Source organism: Prunus persica, chromosome G6 (genome assembly GCF_000346465.2).
Source record: "Prunus persica cultivar Lovell chromosome G6, Prunus_persica_NCBIv2, whole genome shotgun sequence".
NCBI classification, from domain to species: Eukaryota; Viridiplantae; Streptophyta; class Magnoliopsida; order Rosales; family Rosaceae; genus Prunus; species Prunus persica.
The window spans coordinates 18,033,553-18,057,019 of record NC_034014.1 but is presented as its reverse complement, the minus strand read 5'-3'; the positions used below and the strand labels follow the sequence as shown (position 1 = coordinate 18,057,019).

General features: G+C 38.4%; 1 protein-coding gene across 1 annotated transcript; it reads left to right on the top strand.

Annotated features, from left to right (window-relative positions):
• Nucleotides 20,558-23,001, top strand: LOC109949696. The gene is made up of 2 exons (XM_020565796.1): nucleotides 20,558-21,665; nucleotides 21,950-23,001. The coding sequence occupies exons 1-2, from the start codon at nucleotides 20,558-20,560 to the stop codon at nucleotides 22,999-23,001; spliced, it is 2,160 nt and encodes a 719-aa protein (XP_020421385.1).

Genomic DNA, 23,467 nt, shown 5'->3' with positions numbered 1-23,467 from the left:
AGCAAGAAGATCCATTAAGCAACACAAGATATTTTTGTGGTTCACTTATATTTGGACTACGTCCATGGAGTGTTGGATATTTCCATTATTGAATGAACAAAGAACAAACGTGTACAAAGTGTTTGATCCTCACAACCCATATCCCAGTTACAACCATAACACTCATATAGAATAAAATAAGACATTGATATCGTAAGATTGAGTTCTAGCGGGAGAATATGGAAGGAATTAGGAGGAACCCCTTCTCAAGTTGGAGAGTTTGCTTTATATAATAATTTAGATATCACCAAATTCTTGTAGAAGTAAGCTTCCTAATTAGCCTCAAAGTAAAAGTCCATCTCTAAATAAAATTACAATTCATATGAATCTCGGCTTAAGGTAATTTTACCCACAAACATATTTTGCTTCGTCTATTTATAAATATTGACAAAACAATCATAGAGAAGTCATTCTTTTTGTTTTTTAATTGTATACATTAGATGGATGTCATGTTGATTAAAATATGTCCTGCAGAAAGAGGTGAAAATGGCACATGCGACATCAATTCGACATTGATAGAAGTAGGTGCTTTTTGATAGAGTTTCTACAATAGCTTCTGATGCCAAGTCATCCCAGCTTATATACTTAATGTAATGATCTCAGCTTAAGTGAGTTGTATGTATATAAGCTGAAGTGTAATCTTTATTAAATTAATGAATCTCAGAATTACGATTTGCTTCACTTTCTAGGACAGAGTATTCATTGTTCATTTGAAACTATTAACTGTATGAAAAAGGGAGTCCACGGAGGAGCTATATATATGATGCAACATTTTGTAATTCATGTTGTTTTTTTTAGGGTAAATTTCACTTTCTTATCCGGAAGTTTACTAATTTTTCAGCCTTTATTACCTAAAGTCTTTTTCGCGTCAACTTTATGCCAAAAATTTGTTTTTTTTTTTATCGTTAACCTTACTTAGGTTCACAGTTAAGTTCTCCGTTTAATTAATTAAAATTGGAAAAATAATTTTAAATTTTTTAATGGTAGGTACTCATAAGAAGAAGGCACAATGTTGCAAGGTCTTCTTTCATGACACAGCGTGACAATTTGATGGCTAAAGCTTTAGCTTAAAACACAATACTTTGGAATCCACCAAGAAGAAATGCGGGAACCTCAAGTTTATTGATAATCTGAAATAACATAACATAACATAACTCTGGCCACAGGTAAAAATTGTTTAAATACCCTAGAAATCCTAGGAATAAACAAAACATTATAATAGGAAAATTAACGAAATTTTCAAAAACTGATAAAACACAAAAATTGAATTTTGGGCTGTTAAAGGATCTCGCATGCAAAGAGTTTTACTCGTGATGCTGTTCTCTTCGAATCGACCGGTCATGGATCCAAATCTGAGCTCGGGGCCCAAACTTGTAGCTTTTTGGATTTGCCCTTGCACACTCCTCTCGAACTCCTCTTCGATTACTTTTGCCATCTATTCTACATCATTTCAGCAATGGAATTATTAACGTGAATTAGTGATAATCTTGCAGATCCATTAACCAACGCCTTGGCCAAAAAAAGGGTATAGAATTTATCAAGGGGCAGGGACGGTCCTATGAATTGTACAACCAGGTGAGTTTTTTTTTTTTTTTTTTTAATTTCTTATAGTAAGTGTTTAATCCCATTTATAGCAGAAATATTAATTTGAACTAATTGGATAATTGTAGTGTTACCTCTAGTTGCCGTGTGTTTATCTAACTCTATCTTTGTGATGATAAATTTTCATTTTTGAATTTTCTTATGAATTTTATTTTATTTTAATTCATTTTTATCTATCATGGTAGACCTTAGCTGGTATTGTTGGTGTAAAATAAGCCTTTTAAACAAATAAAATAAAAATGATATGTTCTTAAATTATATATATATATACAGTCCCCTTCTATTGAGGGATCCCTCAAATAATTTTATTTGAGGGACGCCCTTTAGGGTACCCTACAATTCTTTTCCCAATAATCGAAACCATCTATTTTTTAGGTATTCATTCATAGATCATCCTTACAAAAAATTAGACAAATCGGAAACCGTTTCGACATCCAATTGTGTCTTACAAAATCAATGAACACGGTGCTTTAAGAAAAGTACTAAAATTTCAATAACTCAATTGAGTGGTCACATGATATCGGATTCAAGTGATTTTTTGTAGAGATGATCTTTGAATGAGTATCTACAAAATAGACGGTTTGGATTAGTGAAATACAATCCGGAGTGGGGCCTACAAGGGGTGTCCCTCAAATAAGCTTATTTGAGGGATCCCTCAATGGAAGCTCTCTGTATATATATATATATATATATACACATATGATCAATTCCATAAGCCTAAAATTTAACAGTTCAATAAAATAAATCTAGTCCACCCAATTTTAAAATCCTGAATCCGTCCCTGTCAAGAGGGGTGAAATTAAAACTCATAAAATCACGAGCTCAGTTGTTGTCAGTAATGCGCTCACTCTTCAATTTCTTCCTCGTCAGGCTCAGTGGCCTGATGTTCTTACCAAGGCACTTTCTGCAGATAAGGTTTCTTCATCTCATATCCAAGCTTCATGTTTGCATTAATTGCCGAATTCAACTTGCAGATAAATCCCTGTCATTGGATTTTACCAATAACACTCTGACACATGGCATTAGTTAGAAAAATGATTCTCTCTTGTAACAGTCAGCAGCAGAGTATAACCTTGTAACAATCTTTTTCAGTGGAAATCATTTTAACATAATTTTCTTTTTATCAAGAAAAGTAATTTTTTTAAGATTATCGGTCATGCATATTATCATTATTCACCAAAGGATAAAGTCATGCTGGCCACTTTTAAACCCTATATGCATTGGAATATCTAGATCTAAGGCAGACAATCCAGCCTATATGTAGCTTTGTTGCATTCCTTTGGTTGGAAACCCACAATCAGTGACATCAAGAGAAGGAACGAGTGACTTAGCCTTTTCCTTCTAACTTTGGTCTTGCATTCTCTTACTCGAAGACCGACATGAATTAGATATTCTTTGGCTCACACCATATCAGTGTGCAAAAAGACCCAGTTGGCCCTCTCCTCTTAGTTTTCCAATACAAAAGGTCTTTCTCAAATATCATGAAATTTATTTCACACACCTTCCATACTTTGTTCCTCACCGTCCTTGAAACTTGAAGATTTTTATTTTACTTTCCCTTAGTTTGGAGAAGGTTCTTCGCTGGCCATGGAATTTGATTGCTTGAATCAGAACTACAAAGACTTCTACATAAAGATAATGTCTTTTAGCGCCAAAAAATATATATATATTAGTAATTTGTCCAAGATATATGATAGCATAGTGTGACACTCACCAAAATGTTTTTTTTTTTCTGATTGGGTGGTTTGTGGTGTTGTAGATGCTTGATGTCTCTTATTTTGAGTGCATCAATTTTGCAGATATGGAAAACGTGGGGCCGCATGCAGTGCAACTGATAAGGGAAAAGGCCCATAAGGACAACCAAGTGTGCCATGGCCCTGCCACCATCTTGATTGACTGTTGGCTGAAAGGGACGCATCAACTACAAATTATTATAGCCGGCCATGCCCCAGGACACACACTCCTCTGTCTTCTGAGCCGCCATTGGTCCCAAGATCACAAGCAAGTCGAATTTCCATTTTCAGCCAAACTTAGAGTATTCACAGTAGAGGGTTATATTTTCGGGGGTCTAAAGATGTATAATTATTTTTTTTGTCTTAATTCATTTTTGTGTTAAATTTATAAAATTAATCTTTTGTGTATTAAGTTATTTTTATTTTTTCAAACAAATAGACCTAAAAATATTTAAATTCGGAAAAGATATGATTTCATCCAAAAAAAATTAAAGCTGGCTGTTTTTGAAAATTAAAGCTGTTGGTCCAGCAATGTAGCTGTTTGTGGGGGTGGCTGTTTGTGGGGGTGGTGGGAGGGACCAAAACATGGGCTCACATATGAATTTTGGTCCAACAATTTTTTTGCTAACTTTTCTCCATTTTATCTCACCTTTTTTCAATTGGATCCCACCTGCAAAATATGTAAAAAATGATGTACATGTACATCTAAATTTGCATCTTATGATGGTGATGCAAATTTACACTCGTTTACACCTCCCCATTACGGGTGATTCCGATCACAAAAAATGTATATTTAACATACACCTCATTATATACTTCCCCACTGTGGATGCTCTTAGAAAGGACCACTAGACTAGACCCTATTGAAATTGAGTTCTACCCGTTCAACATATGCTTATATAATATCCAGCTACCGTTACTTTTCGTGTGTGCCAATTGAATTTTTTTTAACTTCATAATATTTGTATTTATGTTTCATTTTAAAAATGACTTTTTACAAATTTTTATTTTATTTATTATTATTATATGCAAATATTCTTACTTTTTTTAAATCAATTAATTATATAGACATATACAAAGAAGTAAAAAAATATTATTAGTTTTTTTATTTTAATTTTTGTACACTACTACTAAAAAAAAGGCCAAAAGACGTTGAGGGCTGTCAGTCCCTTTTGCACTATTTGGGAACTGAAAGCAGTGGCTAATGTAGTAGTTGGCATTGTCTTATAACAGTATCTTTTACATGGGTCCTCTATTGCTAATATGACACGGAATTCAAATCTCAGTGACTTATTTTCCCAACGGGCCCCACATTTTGTCCAACCAATACGCGTACATGCATTCTAAATACATCTGTGCCCAATAGAATTGAAAGGTACAGAATGCTTCGTGTGGTGATAATATTGCTGGAGAGAAAGTGCAGATTTCTTTGACGTGGGACTTTCCTGATACGGGAGTGTTTAAACTGAATGTGGATGGATCTCGTAAAACTGCTTCTGGGAATATTGGTGCTGGGGGTGTTCTTCGCGACTGCTCTGGGAATTGGATTAAAGGATTTGCTGTGAACTTGGGAATTGGCCAAATTCTTGAAGCTGAGCTTTGGGGTCTAGCCTTTGGACTTAAAATGGCTTTGGATAAAGGTGTCAGTAAAATCACCATTGAAATGGACTCAGCTCTTGGCATCCAACTTATCCGGCGAACTGCTGCATATTGTTTTCAAGATGGAGCTACAATTTGGATCTGGGCATTTGCTTCTTTGATAATACCCATGTGATGTGCTGGTTGATGACATGCTTGGAGTCTCTCATGCCCGTCAGATCTCCTTTAATAAAGTTTAGTGTTTCTTTGGGGTTTAACCCCCACATTTCATCAATAAATAAAAAAAGGGTACAGAATGCTTATCAGTCCCGAAAAATCATAAACCTGATTTTTTTTTTTTTAATATCTGATTGTCCCATAGCCCTTTTGTTGTTTCAACATGCTTAAACATCGGGTTTCGTTAAACCATTCATCGGGTTTCGTTAAACCATTCATCGGTTTTTGTTAAACCGTCACTCTTGTAAACCTTGTGTGCTCCGTCAAGCTGAGATAAGAATTTTTCCTGACCATGGATTATGGAGACACACTGGAAGAGTCTTTGCATGTTGAACTGTATAAGGAACAGAGTTCAGGGGGGAGAAGGGAGATGAGAGATAGAGGAGGAGAGTAATTGAATCAACCAGTGTGTCTGGTCTCTGTATTGCAGCCGTATATAATGTACAGAGAGTAGACTTTCTCAAGTCTATTTACAGAAAGAAGCAATACATGGTAAGTACAATAATCTCATATATGTTATGAATCAATTCTAGCTAATATGTCGTTGATCTTGGGGGGAAGAATCTGTCAAGTCTGATTTGGGGAAATCAACTGATTTCCTGGGATGAACCGGAGTGATATTCTCTTTACCCTCCCTCAAGCGTAGCGGAGCAACGCGGAGATTAAGCTTGGATTTTAGAAGTGAAAACCGATCACGACCGAGACCTTTAGTAAATATGTCAGCAAGCTGATGAGAGGAAGGAACATAGGAGGTACGAAGAGCCTTTCGAGCAACTAATTCACGAACAAAGTGGTAGTCGATCTCGATATGCCGGGTGCGAGCATGAAAAATAGGGTTGGCAGCCATATAGAGAGCGGAGAGATTGTCAACATAGATGCAGGGGGCAGAGCGAAGGGGAATGCCCAGTTCACGAAACAAGTAACAAAACCAGCGAAGTTCGGCTGCAGTATGTGCAAGAGCTCTATATTCAGCTTCAGTACTAGAGCGAGAAACAGTAGACTGTTTCTTGGCAGTCCATGTGAGAAGATTGGGGCCAAGGAAAACACAAGCACCAGTAGTAGACCGGCGATCATCAACAGAACCAGCCCAATCAGCGTCAGAGAAACTCCGTAAGGAAAAATCAGTGGACTTATGGAAGATAAGACCTTGCTCAAGTGTACCTTTAATGTACCGAAAAATGCGCTTGACAACTTGAAGATGAGAGGTTCGAGGGTTGTGCATAAACTGGCACACCTGGTTGACAGCGAAGGAAATATCAGGTCTGGACAAGGTAAGATACTGGAGGCCACCCACCATACTCCGATAGGTGGATGGATCAGGCAAGGGATCACCATCCAGACAAGAGAGCCGAGTGTCAGAGGGCAAAGGGGTAGGAGATGGTTTGCATTCAGTCAAATGAAACCGGGTCAATAAATCCACTGCATAACGAGTCTGAGAGAGAAATAAATGGTCAGAAAACCGATTAATTTCCATGCCAAGGAAGAAGTTGAGCTCACCCATACGGCGGCTGTCAAAAGTCGAACATAGTTGATCAATGAAGTGGTTTACACTTGGTGAGGGAGAGCCAGTAACAATGATGTCATCCACATACACTAGAACATACACTGTGCAGGAAGAGGAGCGACGAATAAAGAGCGATGCATCAGAGTGACTGTGAACAAAGTGCTGGGCAAGGAGGAAGGCACTAAGGTGTTGGAACCAAGCTCGAGGTGCCTGCTTAAGGCCGTACAGAGCCTTGTGGAGTCGACAAACATACTGAGGGTGAGAGGGATTATGAAAACCAGGGGGTTGTTTCATGTAGACCTCCTCTTGCAAGTACCCATTCAAGAAGGCATTACGAACATCCAACTGCTGAAGAGGCCAATGGTAGGAAAGTGCCAGAGACAATATAGTGCGAATGGTAGCCGGTTTGACCACCGGGCTAAAAGTTTCCGCATAATCAAAGCCTTCCTTCTGATTAAATCCCTTGGCAACAAGACGAGCCTTGTATCTGTCAATTGAGCCATCTGCCCTCCGTTTAACTTTGAAGACCCACTTGCATCCCACAATATTCATGCGGGAGGTGGCAGGAACTAAGGACCAGGTCTGGTTCTTCATGAGTGCAGCATATTCATCGTGCATAGCATCGAGCCAGTGACTGTGTTTGGAAGCATGGGTAAAGCTGGTAGGTTCAAGGGACAGGGGATCAGAAGCTTCAGCAGAAAGGGCAAGGGGTAAGGGATGGGGGCTGGTTTTAGAGTATAGGGGTTTGGGTTCTGGACCAAATGGGACAATGGTTTGGAGACTCTTGAATTTTTGTGGAGGATTGGGTGTATCTGGAGAGTTAGGGAAAATCGATGGATCAAGAGGTGAAGAAGTGGGAGGTGGGGTAAGGGGTGGGGTTGTTCCGTCAGAGTCGAAGGATAGGTTTGGGGAAATTGAGGGCGATGGGTTTGTGGAAAGGGGTGGCGAGGTTTCTGTGGAAAGAGGCGGCGAATGGGGGATGCTGGATACCAGAGAAGGATCGGCTGGGTTCGTGGTCAGTGTTGTTGGGGATACAGAAGAGGACAGAGGGGAGAACAAGGGGGTGTCGAAGGAATGGGGGGAGCTAATAGGGTCAGAAGAAATAGGGGGAAGTGATGGGCCTGTGGGATTAAGAGATGAGGGATATGAGGGAGAAGGGCTGACCAAAGGATTAGAGGGCCCAAGAGGTATGGGCTGGTCGGCAAGAGAGAGAGGTTGAAGCCCATTTGAGTGCAAAGGAGATGGAAGCTGGGGCTGCTTGTAAGGGAAGGATGTTTCATCAAAGGTCACATTCCGAGACGTATAGATGCGACCTGAAAAAGGATCAAGACAGCGATAACCCTTATAGTGATCATCATAACCAAGAAATACACATGGAAGAGATTTAAAGGATAACTTATACTTGTTGTATGGCACCAGGTGAGGAAAGCAAGCACATCCAAAACTTTTGAGAAATTTGTAATCTGGTGAACGGTGAAGGAGCTTCTCATAGGGAGACAGATTATCAAGCTGCGGTGTTGGTAAGCGATTGATCAGAAAAACTGCAGTGGAGAAGGCTTCAACCCAAAAACTAAGAGGCAATCGCGATTGGGCTAGCAGACAGAGACCCATTGCAACAATATGGCGATGTTTCCTTTCCACCACTCCATTTTGTTGGGGAGTGTAGGGACAAGAAATTTGATGCGATATGCCATGATCACGTAAAAATGCGAGGAATAATTTGTTGAGAAATTCACCCCCACCATCAACCTGCAACTGCTTGATTTTAGAACTAAACCGATTTTCCACCATCTTTTTGAAGGTAATAAATGTAGGAAAGACATCTGACTTCTTAGCCAAAGGAAATAACCAAGTGAACCGAGTGTGGTCATCAACAATGGACAAATAATAATGGTATCCAAAATTTGAGGGGACTGGCGCGGGCCCCCATACGTCAAGATGTAAAAGTGCTAATGAGGATTGAGCATGAAGCTGTCTGTATTCAAAAGGCAGTCTACAAGATTTTCCCAATGGGCAAATATGACAATTTTTATTGGAGATAATGGTACCATTAACAGGTAAATGGTACTTATTCAACAAGGTTGTAAAAACTGAATGAGATGGATGTCCAAGGCGTGCATGCCACACTTCCTGTGTCGTGCGCTCTCCATAGAATGCAAGTTGACGAGCAAGATGTGGGGTTGCCTGAATGTGATAAAGCCCATCAGAACTACTGCCAGTAAGAAGTACCGTCCCCGCCTTGATGTCCTTTACATGAAAACCATTAGCATCCAACTCAAAGAAACAATCATTATCACGACAAAAACGACGAATAGATATCAAATTCTTTCGTATTGCAGGTACGCATAGCACTTCATTAAGGTTTAAGGACTTATGTAACCCGGTCACTTTAGTATTGCCAATATGTGTGATTGCTAACTGATTCCCATTGCCAACAACAATTGTATCAGTACCTGTGTAAGGCTGGGCATGCGGTAGAGAAGCAGTGTGGGCGGTCATGTGATGGGTAGCACCGGAGTCAAGACACCAATTGAGGTTTGCTATATCATCAGTAGAAGGAGACGGGTTGACAGCATTTTCAGCCACGTAGGCATGAGGCTTACGATCTGGACAGAAGCGGGCTATGTGACCAGGCCTATCACACCGATAACAAATGACTTCTGAGCGCTGGGTATTTGGAGAATTGCCAGGTGGTGTTGGAAGGAGTGGTGGGCGGCCATCTGTAAGAGTTGCGTGAGAAGGGGCAGATGGTGCAATCTGCTGGTCGCGAGGCTGAGTGTTGTGTCCTTGTGGCCAGTTTCCTTGGGTTGATTTCCACGGATCTGTTTGCCCATTGTGCCCTTGAATCCAATTTCTGCCACGTCCACGTCCTCGTCCAGATCCGTGATAGGGGTTGTGATGGCGACCAGCGGAGGTTGAATGAGGTTTTCGCTCATTGGGCATTCTATCAGCAGCCATAGCAACACCTGAGGCCACGTTGAGCGACATGCGTTTCTGTAATTGTTCCTCTCTGAGAGCGAGATCATAAAACTGGTCAAAACCAATATCTGGGTGCAAGTGGAGTGTGGTGGCTAACTCCTTGTATTCAAGCCCAAGTCCGTCTAGAACATAGCTAACGAATTCATCATCATCCATTGTTGCACCAGCTTGTGTGAGGGAATCAAGAAGTGATTTGGCATGGTTGAGGTAGTCAGTCACAGTTGTGGTGTTGTCCTTCCTGAGGGTGCGAATTTGGTCTCGAAGGATCCGCACACGGGTACCTGCAAGGGGTGAGAGGCGCTTGCCCAGAAGATTCCAAGCCTGATAGGCGGTGGTACACGGGATGAGTAGAATCTTTATGGAAGAGGAGGAAGTCGCCTTGATCCAACTCAGGACCAGTTTGTCTCTGGCGAACTCAGGATGCACAGAGCCATCTTCTTGCACTTTGGGTGGGTCTGTGGTTTTCTTGATGACCTCTGCAAGGCCATGCATCTCCAATACGTCTTCAAATTGTGATTTCCAACTCAAATAGTTGGTTCTGTCCATGGGAATTGGGAACAGAGATGAGATGTTGAAAGAGGTGGGCAAGGATGGGAATGAGAATGAGGGTGAGGCAAGCTTTGACATTTCAGAAATCAGTTTTGTCATATCAATATGACTTGATTCTCCAGACTTGGGTGTGTTTGCCATTTGATTGGGTAGGATCGAAAAACGTGAGCTTTGGCTCCGAAGAGCTCTGATACCATATAATGAACAGAGTTCAGGGGGGAGAAGGGAGATGAGAGATAGAGGAGGAGAGTAATTGAATCAACCAGTGTGTCTGGTCTCTGTATTGCAGCCGTATATAATGTACAGAGAGTAGACTTTCTCAAGTCTATTTACAGAAAGAAGCAATACATGGTAAGTACAATAATCTCATATATGTTATGAATCAATTCTAGCTAATATGTCGTTGATCTTGGGGGGAAGAATCTGTCAAGTCTGATTTGGGGAAATCAACTGATTTCCTGGGATGAACCGGAGTGATATTCTCTTTAAACTGGAGGAGAGAGTTGATCAAATTCACAAAAGTGTTGTTGAAAAAGGAGTAGAAATTCACCTCTGCCCCTGAGAGAGCATAGCCTATTAACCGCATCATGAATAAACATCAAACACAAATAAATCCTCAAAATTCAAAAACACAAATATCCACTAAAAAAACCAAAGAAATTTATGATTTTGACAGAGATAGTGAATTCATTGATGAACAAGAGAAATTTCATTCAAGTACCTTTCAAACAGATTCAATCTGCCATCAACAACTTGTGCCATACGTTTTATTTCTACAACCAGTCAAACAAAAAACATGAGTCACTAAGGAAAAAACATTCAAATGAAAGATTTGTAAGAGACATAACATAGATCTAGCCCAAACCAGACAATGGGTTAGATTTACAAACACAGTACCAAGAATTAAATTTAAAACTAAACCAAGAATCTAGACACAATACCAAGAAAAAATACTAGAATAAGAAGAAGCAAAAAAAAAAAAAAAAAAAAAGATAAAAGGGGTGCATATAGATTTGAAGCAGAAAAAGAGAGAAGTTTCAAGAAAGTTGTTAAGAAAAGAGGAAGAAAATATGAGAGAGAGAGAGAGAGAGAGAGAGATAGAGAGGATGGAGGAAACAATAGAAATCTTGGGAAGTAAAACGAGAGTGGTTAAGAAAATAATAATTTGAGAGAAAGAGATAGTGGGAAAACAAAAAGGAGGAAAGCAATTTTGGTAGGAGTAATGTTACACTTACCATATTTTTATCCCACATTTTTATATCACATGATGTAGTATGTTCACATTATATGTCATCTATCTATATATATAAAGCAAAAGGCAGAGAGTGGTGAAACATTCAAAATACCAGAAAATGCCCTTGGTTAATGCAAACATTAAGAATTAAAATTATTAATTAAATGAGGATAATATGGTAAATTCACAATTTTTCATATTAAAAAAATTAAAATTAAAAGAAAATTCAGATAATGAATCCTATTTTTGTGGAACACAAATAACCCCTTGGTGTTTCTTTGGGGTTTAACCCCCACATTTCCAATAAATAAAAAAAGGGTACAGTGTTATAAAATAACCTGGAATATATGCGGATATTGAGCTGCACGTAAAATAGATGAGACACAGCTTTTAACGAGGTTCGGCTATGCCTACGTCCTCGGAGAGCAGCAGCAGTAACCTTTCACTATAAAATGATATGGCTACAACTTTAGTGTTTACAACATATGTGGCTCACTGAATTTTCTCTCTAGGAGAATTTCTCTCTGCTTTCTCTTCTCTCTTTTCTTTTTCTTTTTTTCTTCTTCCCGTTACTCTTCTTATTTATAGGCTGAAATAATCACTATTCATCACTATTCATCACTGTTCACCCGTGACAGACAAACTCTATCAAAGCCGCCAAATGAACAGTAATGAACAGTAATCACTGTTCACCCGTGACAGACAAACTCTATCAAAGCCGCCAAATGAACAGTAATGAATAGTTAGTGGGCTCCACACCAAGACTTTTACAACACTCCCCCTTGGAGACCACATGTCCCTAGATTGGTTGCCTCATTAAAACCTTGCTTGGAAAAAACCCAGTGAGAAAATCTAAGCGAAGGAAAAAGAGTACAACGTGCATATGTCCTATGTTAGAGGACTCTTGAATGCTCCCCCTCATTTTACATGCTCCAACTTGATTGCTTGCAGAGTTGTCGTAATCCGATGCCATGTACTAACTTTTGGAATGTATATTTCGGCAATGATTTAGTGAAGAGATCTGCCAGGTTATCACTTGAGCGGATTTGTCTGACTTTGATTTCTTGACTCTGCTGGAGCTCATGTGTATAGAAAAACTTTGGTGATATGTGTTTGGTCCTGTCACCCTTGATTTATCCTCCTGTGATCTGAGCAATACAAGCTGCATTGTCCTCATTCAGAATTGTTGGAGTGTCTGTTGTTGAGGGTAGGGCACATGTGCTTCGGATGTGATGGATTACCGATCTTAACCAAACGCATTCACGATTGGCTTCATGGAGGGCAAGTATTTCTGAGTGATTGGAAGATGTGGCCACTAATGTTTGTTTTGTTGAGCGCCATGAGATCGCAGTTCCTCCACATGTAAATACATACCCAGTCTGTGATCGTCCTTGATGTGGATCAGAGAGATATCCTGCATCAGCATAACCAATAATACTCTGGGCGTTGGTCGATTCACTGGAATAGAATAACCCCATGTCTGTTGTCCCACGAAGTTATCGTAGAACATGTTTGATGCCGGTCCAGTGTCGCCTTGTTGGAGCAGAACTGTACCTTGCTAACAGATTTACTGAGAATGATATGTCTGGTCTGGTACATTGTGCTAGGTACAATAAAGCACCTATTGCACTAAGATATAGTACTTCTGGACCAAGGACCATTTCATCATCCCCTTTTGGACGATATGGGTCTTTCTTAGTGTCAAGCGATCGAACGACCATTGGAGTGCTAAGTGGATGGGCTTTATCCATGCCAAACCGTTTCAATACTTTCTCAGTATAAGCAAGAATCTCGTTGGCATAATGCTCGATTTTTAAGTCGAGATAAATATTTCGTGAATTCTGCAGAAGTTTTAATGTGTTGCAATCACATTATAATCAATGTACTCACTAAGGTAATTTATGCATATTAACATTGAGTACAAATTTTGTGCTTCAAGCACATGTTCTTTAGGGACTTGCTTTATGTAATGTCAATCCTCACAACGGATTTTGTCTAAAAGGGATTAAACTTTATGACACATTATATAGCTTTTACCCAGCTATTTATACATCTTTAGGAAATCGCTTCTGGCGATATGCTCCGTGCATTTAATAACCCTTAAAGATAATATGTTGGTCTCCGTAATTGTGTAATAAGGGGGCACAATTGAATCTGTAAATATGGAGAAAACCCAACATTCCTTGTTGCTGCCAGAAACATTGTGTCATACAAAGTAGGTATATTCCCTTTTATTCCGAACACCCAAGTATAACTTTCAGTATTGACAAATTTGAGGTTCGTACTGTGGGTTTGTTCTTTCACGTTCATTCTTATCTATAATGGAATTACCTCTTTCCATTTTGGCCAATGATATTGTCGACATTTAATAATTGAACGTGGTCCCAATCAACACAGCCCATTGATGATTTGAGTAACTACTCCAAAAATTTGTCATTCATCAATTTATGATCCCACCATTCTCATTTGCATGCGCATACATCAATTATAAGCATTTCTTTGCTTTTGGGTACCCAAGCCACTGCAGGGGGCTTTTATTATGTGAGAATGTGGATTATAACCTCCAATGGAGCGTTATTTTATAGTAGGGCGTGGATAATCTCCATTTAGGGAGTTGGAACATTTAGAACCCATATATCTGTCATGCTGCAGGCATGCCACAGATTAATACATACATGTCAATTAATTTATGGGACTTTAACCCATATAATTTGCTACGCATTAGGCGTGCATAATATCAATATTGACATGTCAAAGGATTGTCCTTTCGGGACTTCAATCCACATCATTTGCTACGCAGCAGGCGTGCATCATATTGATCACTGCTATACCCATATTTTGTTCTTATGGGACTTTAATCTGTGCAGTGTATTATCAATGTATCCAACTTGCAATCTGTAAAATTTGCGTTAATAATTCATGGATACATACAAGCCATTCTTTTGGAACGGACTTATCTCCCCATTTGGTTACCTTTCAAGATAAAATATCAAATAGGTATATAAGCATAAAATAACACAAGTATTGCTTACATCCTTAGGTGGGAGAAACTTTTCTCAAGTATCATTCAAGCTCGTATCGGCCCAGTAAATATAAAGTATTGCTTGATGATCTTGTTATATCCTGCAAGAGCAAAAATCACAATTCTCTTCTCTGTCAAAAACAAATAACTCTCAGAGTTAGGATCACTGCATGGATTCATTCTTCAGATGTTCATTCTAAAGAAATAAAATCTCTTATGAACAGAGAGTTATAAAAAGAGAAAAAATGCAAAAATAATGTGATATTGATTGCAAGAGAAGGTAAGCAATCAGGGAAGGAAGCTGGTGGGAGCAGACAATAAGCTCTCATATCTCCTGGTCTAGAAGGACTTCCGGAGATTAGAGCATAAGATCGCCTTCACAGTTTCCTAATGCAGCGGAAACGTGATCAGGGATAGTCTCGCTTCCTGAATGGATGATCAGAGATAGTCTTGCTTCTCGGGCATATTGAGTGCTTACTGATAAGAAAAACAAGTAGATATCGCATCACTAGGTATGGAGTAAACTGGATGTCTTCTGCAAAGAAAATTTCGTTAGTAACACATTTATACACAAATACAATGAATAGGTAGAACCGGTGAATTTCAAATTAACCATAAGAAAATTGCGAGATTCTCGGGATGCTTTTGAAAAAGTAGCTCCGTGAAATCCGTAAAGCAAGATCGGCTTTGAAAATAATACTTGAAAACGCCGAAAGTGCCGACAGGCATTATTAGAGGCCACGTGCAGTTTTGGACTCTGGGAAAGAAAAAGATAATATGGGGATTCGAGAAGATATTGGGGTCCTGAAAAACAGTAGCCATATTTCCTCCTATAGATATGGCCTTTGCAAAACTTGATTGGAGCAACTGCGTTTCAACTCAAATTTCTTCATTTTCTGAAACTTTAGTTTTCCTGAAACCTTCTTAAAAAAAAAAAAATGGCTTCCTCTAATTCCTGCCCAAATTATTTCAATTTAAATGATGCTCCCACAACAACCAGTGACGCCAAAGTTTGGGCTCCATCCTTTGTATCCCAAAATCGTCATCTCACAGTTAATGATTCTGTGATGATGAATGATGCTACTGCTATCATAGTAGCTAGGAATTTCATTACTCCGATGGATGAAATGCTGTTAACAGGGAGGTCTGAGGAAGAGGCTATTGATGACTCAATGGCTTTTAGCATTCAGAGTGCTGCTTCTGTTTCTAACATGGCTGATCGTTTGCGTGCTAGAGCAAACGAGGTTGAGAAGCTGACAACTGAAAATTCGTCTCTCCAAAGAATGCTTCATGAGTCTCAACAGGAGGTTGAGAAACTTAAAGGAGAGAATAATTCCTTGTTGAAACTGGTGAGTTCGTACTCAGTTGATACACTGAGAAGGCTAGACATGCTGCAGGTCTCCAATGAAAGAATTTTGGGAGACCACGAGAAGCTCATGGCTAAGCTTAAGAGGCGCCGTCCTCTTCCTTCAGAGGCTTCCAGAACATAATGTAATTTTATAGATTTTACAGGGCCTGCACCTTCATTGCAGGTGGAAAAATCTATCTGTTATATGCTCCTTTCCTATTATAATAATTGCGCACATTCTTAAACTTACACCTGTGGTTTTTACATCTTTTCAAAATGACGGTTTGGAACCTTGTGCCTTATAGGTTCAAATAACCACATCAAATCTCTCAAATTACATATTTTCATGCATGTGAGCCCGGAACTTTTGGCTTGGGCTAAACACAAAACTCAGAATTTATTTGCCCTTTTTCAAATGCACATGAAATATGAAGTGAGTAAAAGCCACAATAATATCGCAATATAGTAGTGAAGAGCATTAACTACTATATACCCACAACTTCAAGTTCAGGATCTCTCATATATTTTGATCCATGGGCTTCCGGCCCAGATATAATAAAATATGTGGGGAGCCTCAATTCATTATTTGAGGTTTATATTGATATTATGCATTTCGCGGTGTATTCTTAACAACCGGAATTCACAAAATATATTTCTTCCTTGAGGTGTCGACAAAATCGAACTTTATTAAATTTATCATCCTCTTATGCCAAAGAAATATGTGGCATACCACAATTTGCAATAATACCTCAAGGGTTGTCCATTTAATTGTTGGAACTTTAGGTTCTCAACATTGTTAGATTTTGAACTTCAGGCCAAAATCACATATTCTCATGGTATGGACATTCAATCCCCTTAGATTTTGAACTTCGGGCCAAAATCACATATTCTCATGGTATGGACATTTTTACAATTTTCTGTACATATTTCGGGACTTCAAGCCTTTACATAATTGTCCATATTTTGAGGAACTTCTGGCATCTCATTTAATTGCTCATGCATGAGTTTAAGGAATTGCAGGTTCCCTTTTGTATATAGTGACGGTTTACCCAAAATGGTTAATATTTATGCATACGTCACTATTCATGTGAATAGTACTATTCATCAAGTCATGAATACGTATCTATTCATGTGTACAGTACATCTGCCAGTACAGTTATCATCCATGTGTACGGCACTATGAACCAATACGGTACTGTTACATTATTATAAGGAACTCTAGGTCCTTATTATTCAGGTATATTAATTGATGATAAATAAAGTGTTATGAATTTGCTGGTATGGACGATAAACCCGCACCATACCTTAAATGTGCGGTAAATTAAATTCATAAAGTTAATTTCATAAAGTATGAGGGTCAATTCCTCATCATACTTTAAGAAAAAGTAAATTTGTGATAAAGTAAATTTCATAAAGTAAAGGTGCTTGTATGGGCATTAATTCTGCTCCATACATTTAAATAAAAGTAAAGGCGTGGACGATAAACCCGCACCACCCTTTAAATAAATATTGCCGTATGGGTAATAAACCTACACCATACCATAAATAAAATAAATGTGGGGATAAAAACCTCCACCTAATATGAAGTGCATAATATATTATATAGTGCGGGCAATATAACTGCGCCACTATTCAAGATATAATAGATGGGTTTTAAGATCACACCATCATTTTATTACAATAATTTGTATTACAACGCGATAGGTAAAAAATTACACCACCATAAAATAACAGGACTGATTAAACAACATAGAAATTACGTTACAAAGAAGTGAATTAAACAAGCATGGATTAAACAACAGAGAAATTGTGAGAACACAAAAAGGAAAGTTTGCATGTCATTGTAGTAGTAAAGTGAGAGTAGACATATGACAGAGAGGAGACAGAGAAGTAACCACATAGTGTTGAGTTGGAAAAAATTTCAGAAATAAAAGGAGAGACTTTCGTGCTGATAACGTGTTATAAAATAACCTGGAATATATGCGGATATTGAGCTGCACGTAAAATAGATGAGACACAGCTTTTAACGAGGTTCGGCTATGCCTACGTCCTCGGAGAGCAGCAGCAGTAACCTTTCACTATAAAATGATATGGCTACAACTTTAGTGTTTACAACATATGTGGCTCACTGAATTTTCTCTCTAGGAGAATTTCTCTCTGCTTTCTCTTCTCTCTTTTCTTTTTCTTTTTTTCTTCTTCCCGTTACTCTTCTTATTTATAGGCTGAAATAATCACTATTCATCACTGTTCACCCGTGACAGACATACTCTATCAAAGCCGCCAAATGAACAGTAATCACTGTTCACCCGTGACAGACAAACTCTATCAAAGCCGCCAAATGAACAGTAATGAATAGTTAGTGGGCTCCACACCAAGACTTTTACAACATACAGAATGCATATCAGTCCCGAAAAATCATAAACCTGATTTTTTTTTTTTTAATATCTGATTGTCCCATAGCCCTTTTGTTGTTTCAACATGCTTAAACATCGGGTTTCGTTAAACCATTCATCGGTTTTTGTTAAACCGTCACTCTTGTAAACCTTGTGTGCTCCGTCAAGCTGAGATAAGAATTTTTCCTGACCATGGATTATGGAGACACACTGGAAGAGTCTTTGCATGTTGAACTGGAGGAGAGAGTTGATCAAATTCAACAACACAAAAGTGTTGAAAAAGGAGTAGAAATTCACCTCTGCCCCTGAGAGCATAGCCTATTAACCGCATCATGAATAAACATCAAACACAAATAAATCCTCAAAATTCAAAAACACAAATATCCACTAAAAAAACCAAAGAAATTTATGATTTTGACAGAGATAGTGAATTCATTGATGAACAAGAGAAATTTCATTAAATTACCTTTCAAACAGATTCAATCTGCCATCAACAACTTATGCCACACGTTTTATTTCTACAACCAGTCAAACAAAAAACATGAGTCACTACGGAAAAAACATTCAAATGAAAGATTTGTAAGAGACATTACATAGATCTAGCCCAAACCAGACAATGGGTTAGATTTACAAACACAGTACCAAGAATTAAATTTAAAACTAAACCAAGAATCCAGACACAATACCAAGGAAAAAGACGAGAATAAGAAGAAGGAAAAAATAATAGATAAAAGGGGTGCAAATAGATTTGAAGCAGAAAAAGAGAGAAGTTTCAAGAAAGTTGTTAAGAAAAGAGGAAGAAAATATGAGAGAGAGAGAGAGAGAGAATGGAGGAAACAATAGAAATCTTGGGAAGTAAAACGAGAGCCGTTAAGAAAATAATAATTTGAGAGAGAGAGATAGAGAGAGATAGTGGGAAATTAAAAAGGAGGAAAGCCATTTTGGTAGGAGTAATGTTACACTTATTACATTTTTATTCTATATTTCTATATCATATGATGTGGTATGTCCATATCTTATGCCACATCAATTAAATCAAAGAAAAATTAGGTTTTAGACATAATTAACTTTATTAATTAGTTTGTAAGATATTAGATATTTTGGTTTTAGTTTTAATACCTAGGAAAAAACTACTATTTTGGATTAGCCCAAAGAGAGGCCCAGATTCGTTGGGCCAGGTAAAAAATAACAACTGATAAGACAATTCTACCATTCTTCTTAAAAAGTCTGGCCCATTTGTAAACCTACAAAGTAAATGACGCTTTTGCCCCTAAATGTTTAAACAAGTCGCGAGTTCCTGTTCTTCTCTGTTTCGTTTTTGTCCTCGTTTGTTTGGCAGCAGATTTCGTTCGTTTGGCAGGCAAATTTCATTCGTTTTGCAGGCAGATTTCGTTCGTTTGGCAGGCAGATTTCGTTCGTTTTCTTTTTCGTTCTCGCCGTTGGAGCTCAATTTTCTGGTTGGTTTTCCTTTTATTTCTTCCTTTTTCGTTCGATTATCATGCCGCATCCTGTTCCAAAATTCAGTGCAGTTTGTTTGTTTCCTTCTAATTGGATAATCTTTCGTTCGATTATCATGCCGAATATGTCAGTTTTGGGTTTTTCGAGCTCAGTTTTGTGGCTCGATTTTGTGGCGCGATCTTGTGGCTCAGTTTGGTGGCTCGATTTTTTTTGCCTCCTCTGTTATAAACTGCATCTGTTTGTTGGAGTGTTGGCAGAAACTGCATTGCAGTTTCTGGTTTCATAAAGGCAATGTTACAACTGCTCATGGAGTTAAATGTGTTTTGATATTAGTTTTAGTACTTTTAACGTGGTTTCCTTTTGGTTTCTATTCTATTTGTTTTGCCTCCTCTGTTATAAACTGCATCTGTTTGTTGGAGTGTTGGCAGAAACTGCAGGTTTCATAAAGGCAATGTTACAACTTCTCATGGAGTTAAATGTGTTTTGATATTAGTTTTAGTACTTTTAACGTGGTTTCCTTTTGGTTTCTATTCGATTTGTTTTGCCTCCTCAGTTATAAACTGCATCTGTTTGTTGGAGTGTTGGCAGAAACTGCATTGCAGTTTCTGGTTTCATAAAGGCAATGTTACAACTGCTCATGGAGTTAAATGTGTTTTTATCTAAGTTTTAGTACTTTGAACATGGTTTTCTTTTGGTTTCTATTCAAAGTTAAGGGTATGTTATCACATAAAGTGCAATGTTGTTTCTGTTATTTCAGTTTTTGACTATAAACTGCAGTGCAGTTTCTTGTTTCATAATGTTACAACTGCTCATGTACATTATTTAGTGATTTTAATTGTTTTCTGTTTTTGTTTGTTGTTTTGTTTGCATTTTCAAGGCTAATGGAGGTGTGTGTCATTGCCAAGTGCACATATAAGTCGAAAACCATCATGTTTTCAGTTTCATCAGAGTCATCCATGGTTGATATTTTGAAGACTTTGTGTCTGAGGTTTAGGGGTTTGCAGTTGGGTTGTTTCACATTACGGTATTCGGTGCCCAGTTATCCGAGTTGTTTTCTAGAAACGGATAGCGATTTGGACTTGATGAGGACATTTTTGTTGATATCAAATGAGAAGACTGTTGATATTTTAGTGAAGGATTTATGCGGGAGCAGTGAATATAGTGGTGATTTTTGTGTAAATAAGGAGTTGATAGCATGTGAAAAGGGTGAGTCGTCGTGTTCTAGTACTGTCGAAGACAGAAACGAGTTTTTGGGTAGGTCGAAGAGAGCAAGTGCTAAGCCTTTGTTGTCGAATGAGTGGGAGACATACATACGTCATGTGGGGCAGAAGTTTGGCGGTGGTGCAGAGGAGTTCTGGTTGAAATTGTGCAAGTACGCTCTTGAAGTAGGATTTAATTTTTTATATGCCGGCAATGATAAGAAGCGGGTGGTTGCTGTTTGTTCGAATAAGAAATTGGAGGGTTGCAGCTGGCGTGTTTATGCTTCTCGTTGTGAAGCTACTTGCAGTTTTGTAATTCGGACGTTAAATAATGTTCATACATGTGTGGGTCGGATACGGGAATCAAAGAGTAAGATGATGAGGTTTCGTGTGGTGTCCTCCCTCATTGTGGACAGAATTCGTGCAAAACCAGAGCTGAAGCCAGTTGAGATTATACACGAGTTCAAAGATTATTATGGTATAGACATTTCATACTACCACGCATGGTTTGGCAAAGAGTTAGCTAAATTGGACGTTCACGGTGATGAGTCGAAGTCCTTCAACGAGTTAGTGTGGTATGCGGACGCCGTAAAGGAAACTAACACTGGTTCTCTCTGCACTCTTGATTGTGAAGCTGGAATTAATTGCTTTCGACGGTTTTTTGTGTCTTTTGGCTGTTGCATTGCTGGATTTCAATATTGCATACCCTTGTTGTTTATTGATGCTACGTTTTTTAAGAGCAAGTACAAGGGGCAGCTTCTCTGTGCTTCGAGAAAGAATGGAAATCAAGGTATGGTTACTGTAATGTATTGCAGATTTTCATTTATTGCAATTTTTAGCAGAAACTGCATTGCAGTTTCTTGTTTCATAATTCGATTTTATTAATATTTTTTGCATGTCTGTGGGAATGTTGTAACTGCTCATGAACTTAAATGTGTTTTAAACTTAGTTTTAGTACTTGGATCATGGATTTGGCTTTTGGTTTCCTTTCAAATTTGAGCAGATTTGTTTTCATAAACTGCACTGCAGTTTCCCTTTTTTGCTTATACTTGTGCTTTTGGTTTTGTTTTGCAGGGTTCTATCCTCTAGCTTTTGGAGTTGTTGATTCTGAGACAGAGGAGAATTGGACTTGGTTTCTTCAACATTTGGCTTCTATATTGCTACCGATGGGGAGAGTGGTGACCTTTTTCTCGGACCGCAATCAAGGTTTGTTAAATGCAATGGGGTTTGTGTTTCCCGGATGGCCTCATTCTTACTGTTATTATCACCTCAAACAGAATTTGATATCAAAGTACCCGAAGTCAGGTTATGGGAAACTGCTCCAAGACCGTGTTATCAATTTATTTAGTAGATGCGCATATGCTGTTACAGAGGAAGAGTTTAAGGTAGCAATGGAGGAGTTGGTGATTGTTGGGAGTTCGAAAGTGAAGGCATTTATATCTGATTTGTCTAGAGATCACTATGCCAACGCATTTTTCAAAGGAATGCGTTATGGGGAGATGGCAAATAGTTTAGCGGAGTCCTTTAATAATTGGGTTGGTGTGTTTCGAGATTTGCCGGTGCTACCTTTGATAGAAGGGATTCGACAGAAATTGATGGTATTGAATTCTCAACGACGAATTGAAGCGGAGAAGTGGACAACAGTTTTGTGTCCGGAGATGGAAACTAGACTCTGTGAAAATGCGGAGGCCGGTAGGACTTGGGCAGTTCGTCGTTCTAATTACACTGTTTTTGAAGTATTTGCTGATTATTCTGTGATGGTTGATCTCGAGCAAAGGACTTGTTCTTGCCGTCTTTGGCAAATTGACAGTTTTCCTTGCACACATGCGGTGGCTGCAATCCTAGCAAAAAGAGATTCAGTTTATGATTACGTGGAGTGTTACTACAAAACCGACTTCTTTCGAAAAGCCTATGAGAGTCCTATTTTTCCTATTCCAGATATTGGGAAAGGATTGGGCAGCAATGGTTCTGCAGCTGGAGTTGTGCTTCCGCCAATTACAAAAAGGCCAGCCGGAAGACCACCAACAAAGAGGATCAAAGTTTTTGGTGAATTTAAAAGGCCATTGAAATGCAGTCGGTGCAGTGTTGCTGGGCACAATAGGAAGACTTGCAAGGCTATTATATGAACACTCCTTCTCATTTGACAATTTTTTATTTTAGATATGGTTTAGCGAATGTATAGTCAGTTTCTGCGTTGCACTTTTTGCAAAAACTGTATTGCAGTTTTAGTTGCTTGTAATTGGCTACACAGCTTCTAATTGGATATTGTGATTCTTTTTTGAAGTTAATGAAAATTATACAATTGTTGCAGTATTTTTGACCAGAAAATTCAGTGCAGTTTGTTTGTTTCCTTTTCGTTTTGTTGCATCCTATTCCAAGATTATATTACAGTTTATATGTATAGGAAATATGTTCTCATATACCATAACTAGAAATATTTACAAACATCCACAAGAATTAAGATACATATTGTCTTGAGTTAACGAAAGGCAAATCACTAGAGACGATTAATTACACAGTTTTTGTGGTGTAGGAGTTTTGTGACATATTGTGCTCGATATTCATTCATGAATTTCTTGTCCACGCTTTTTG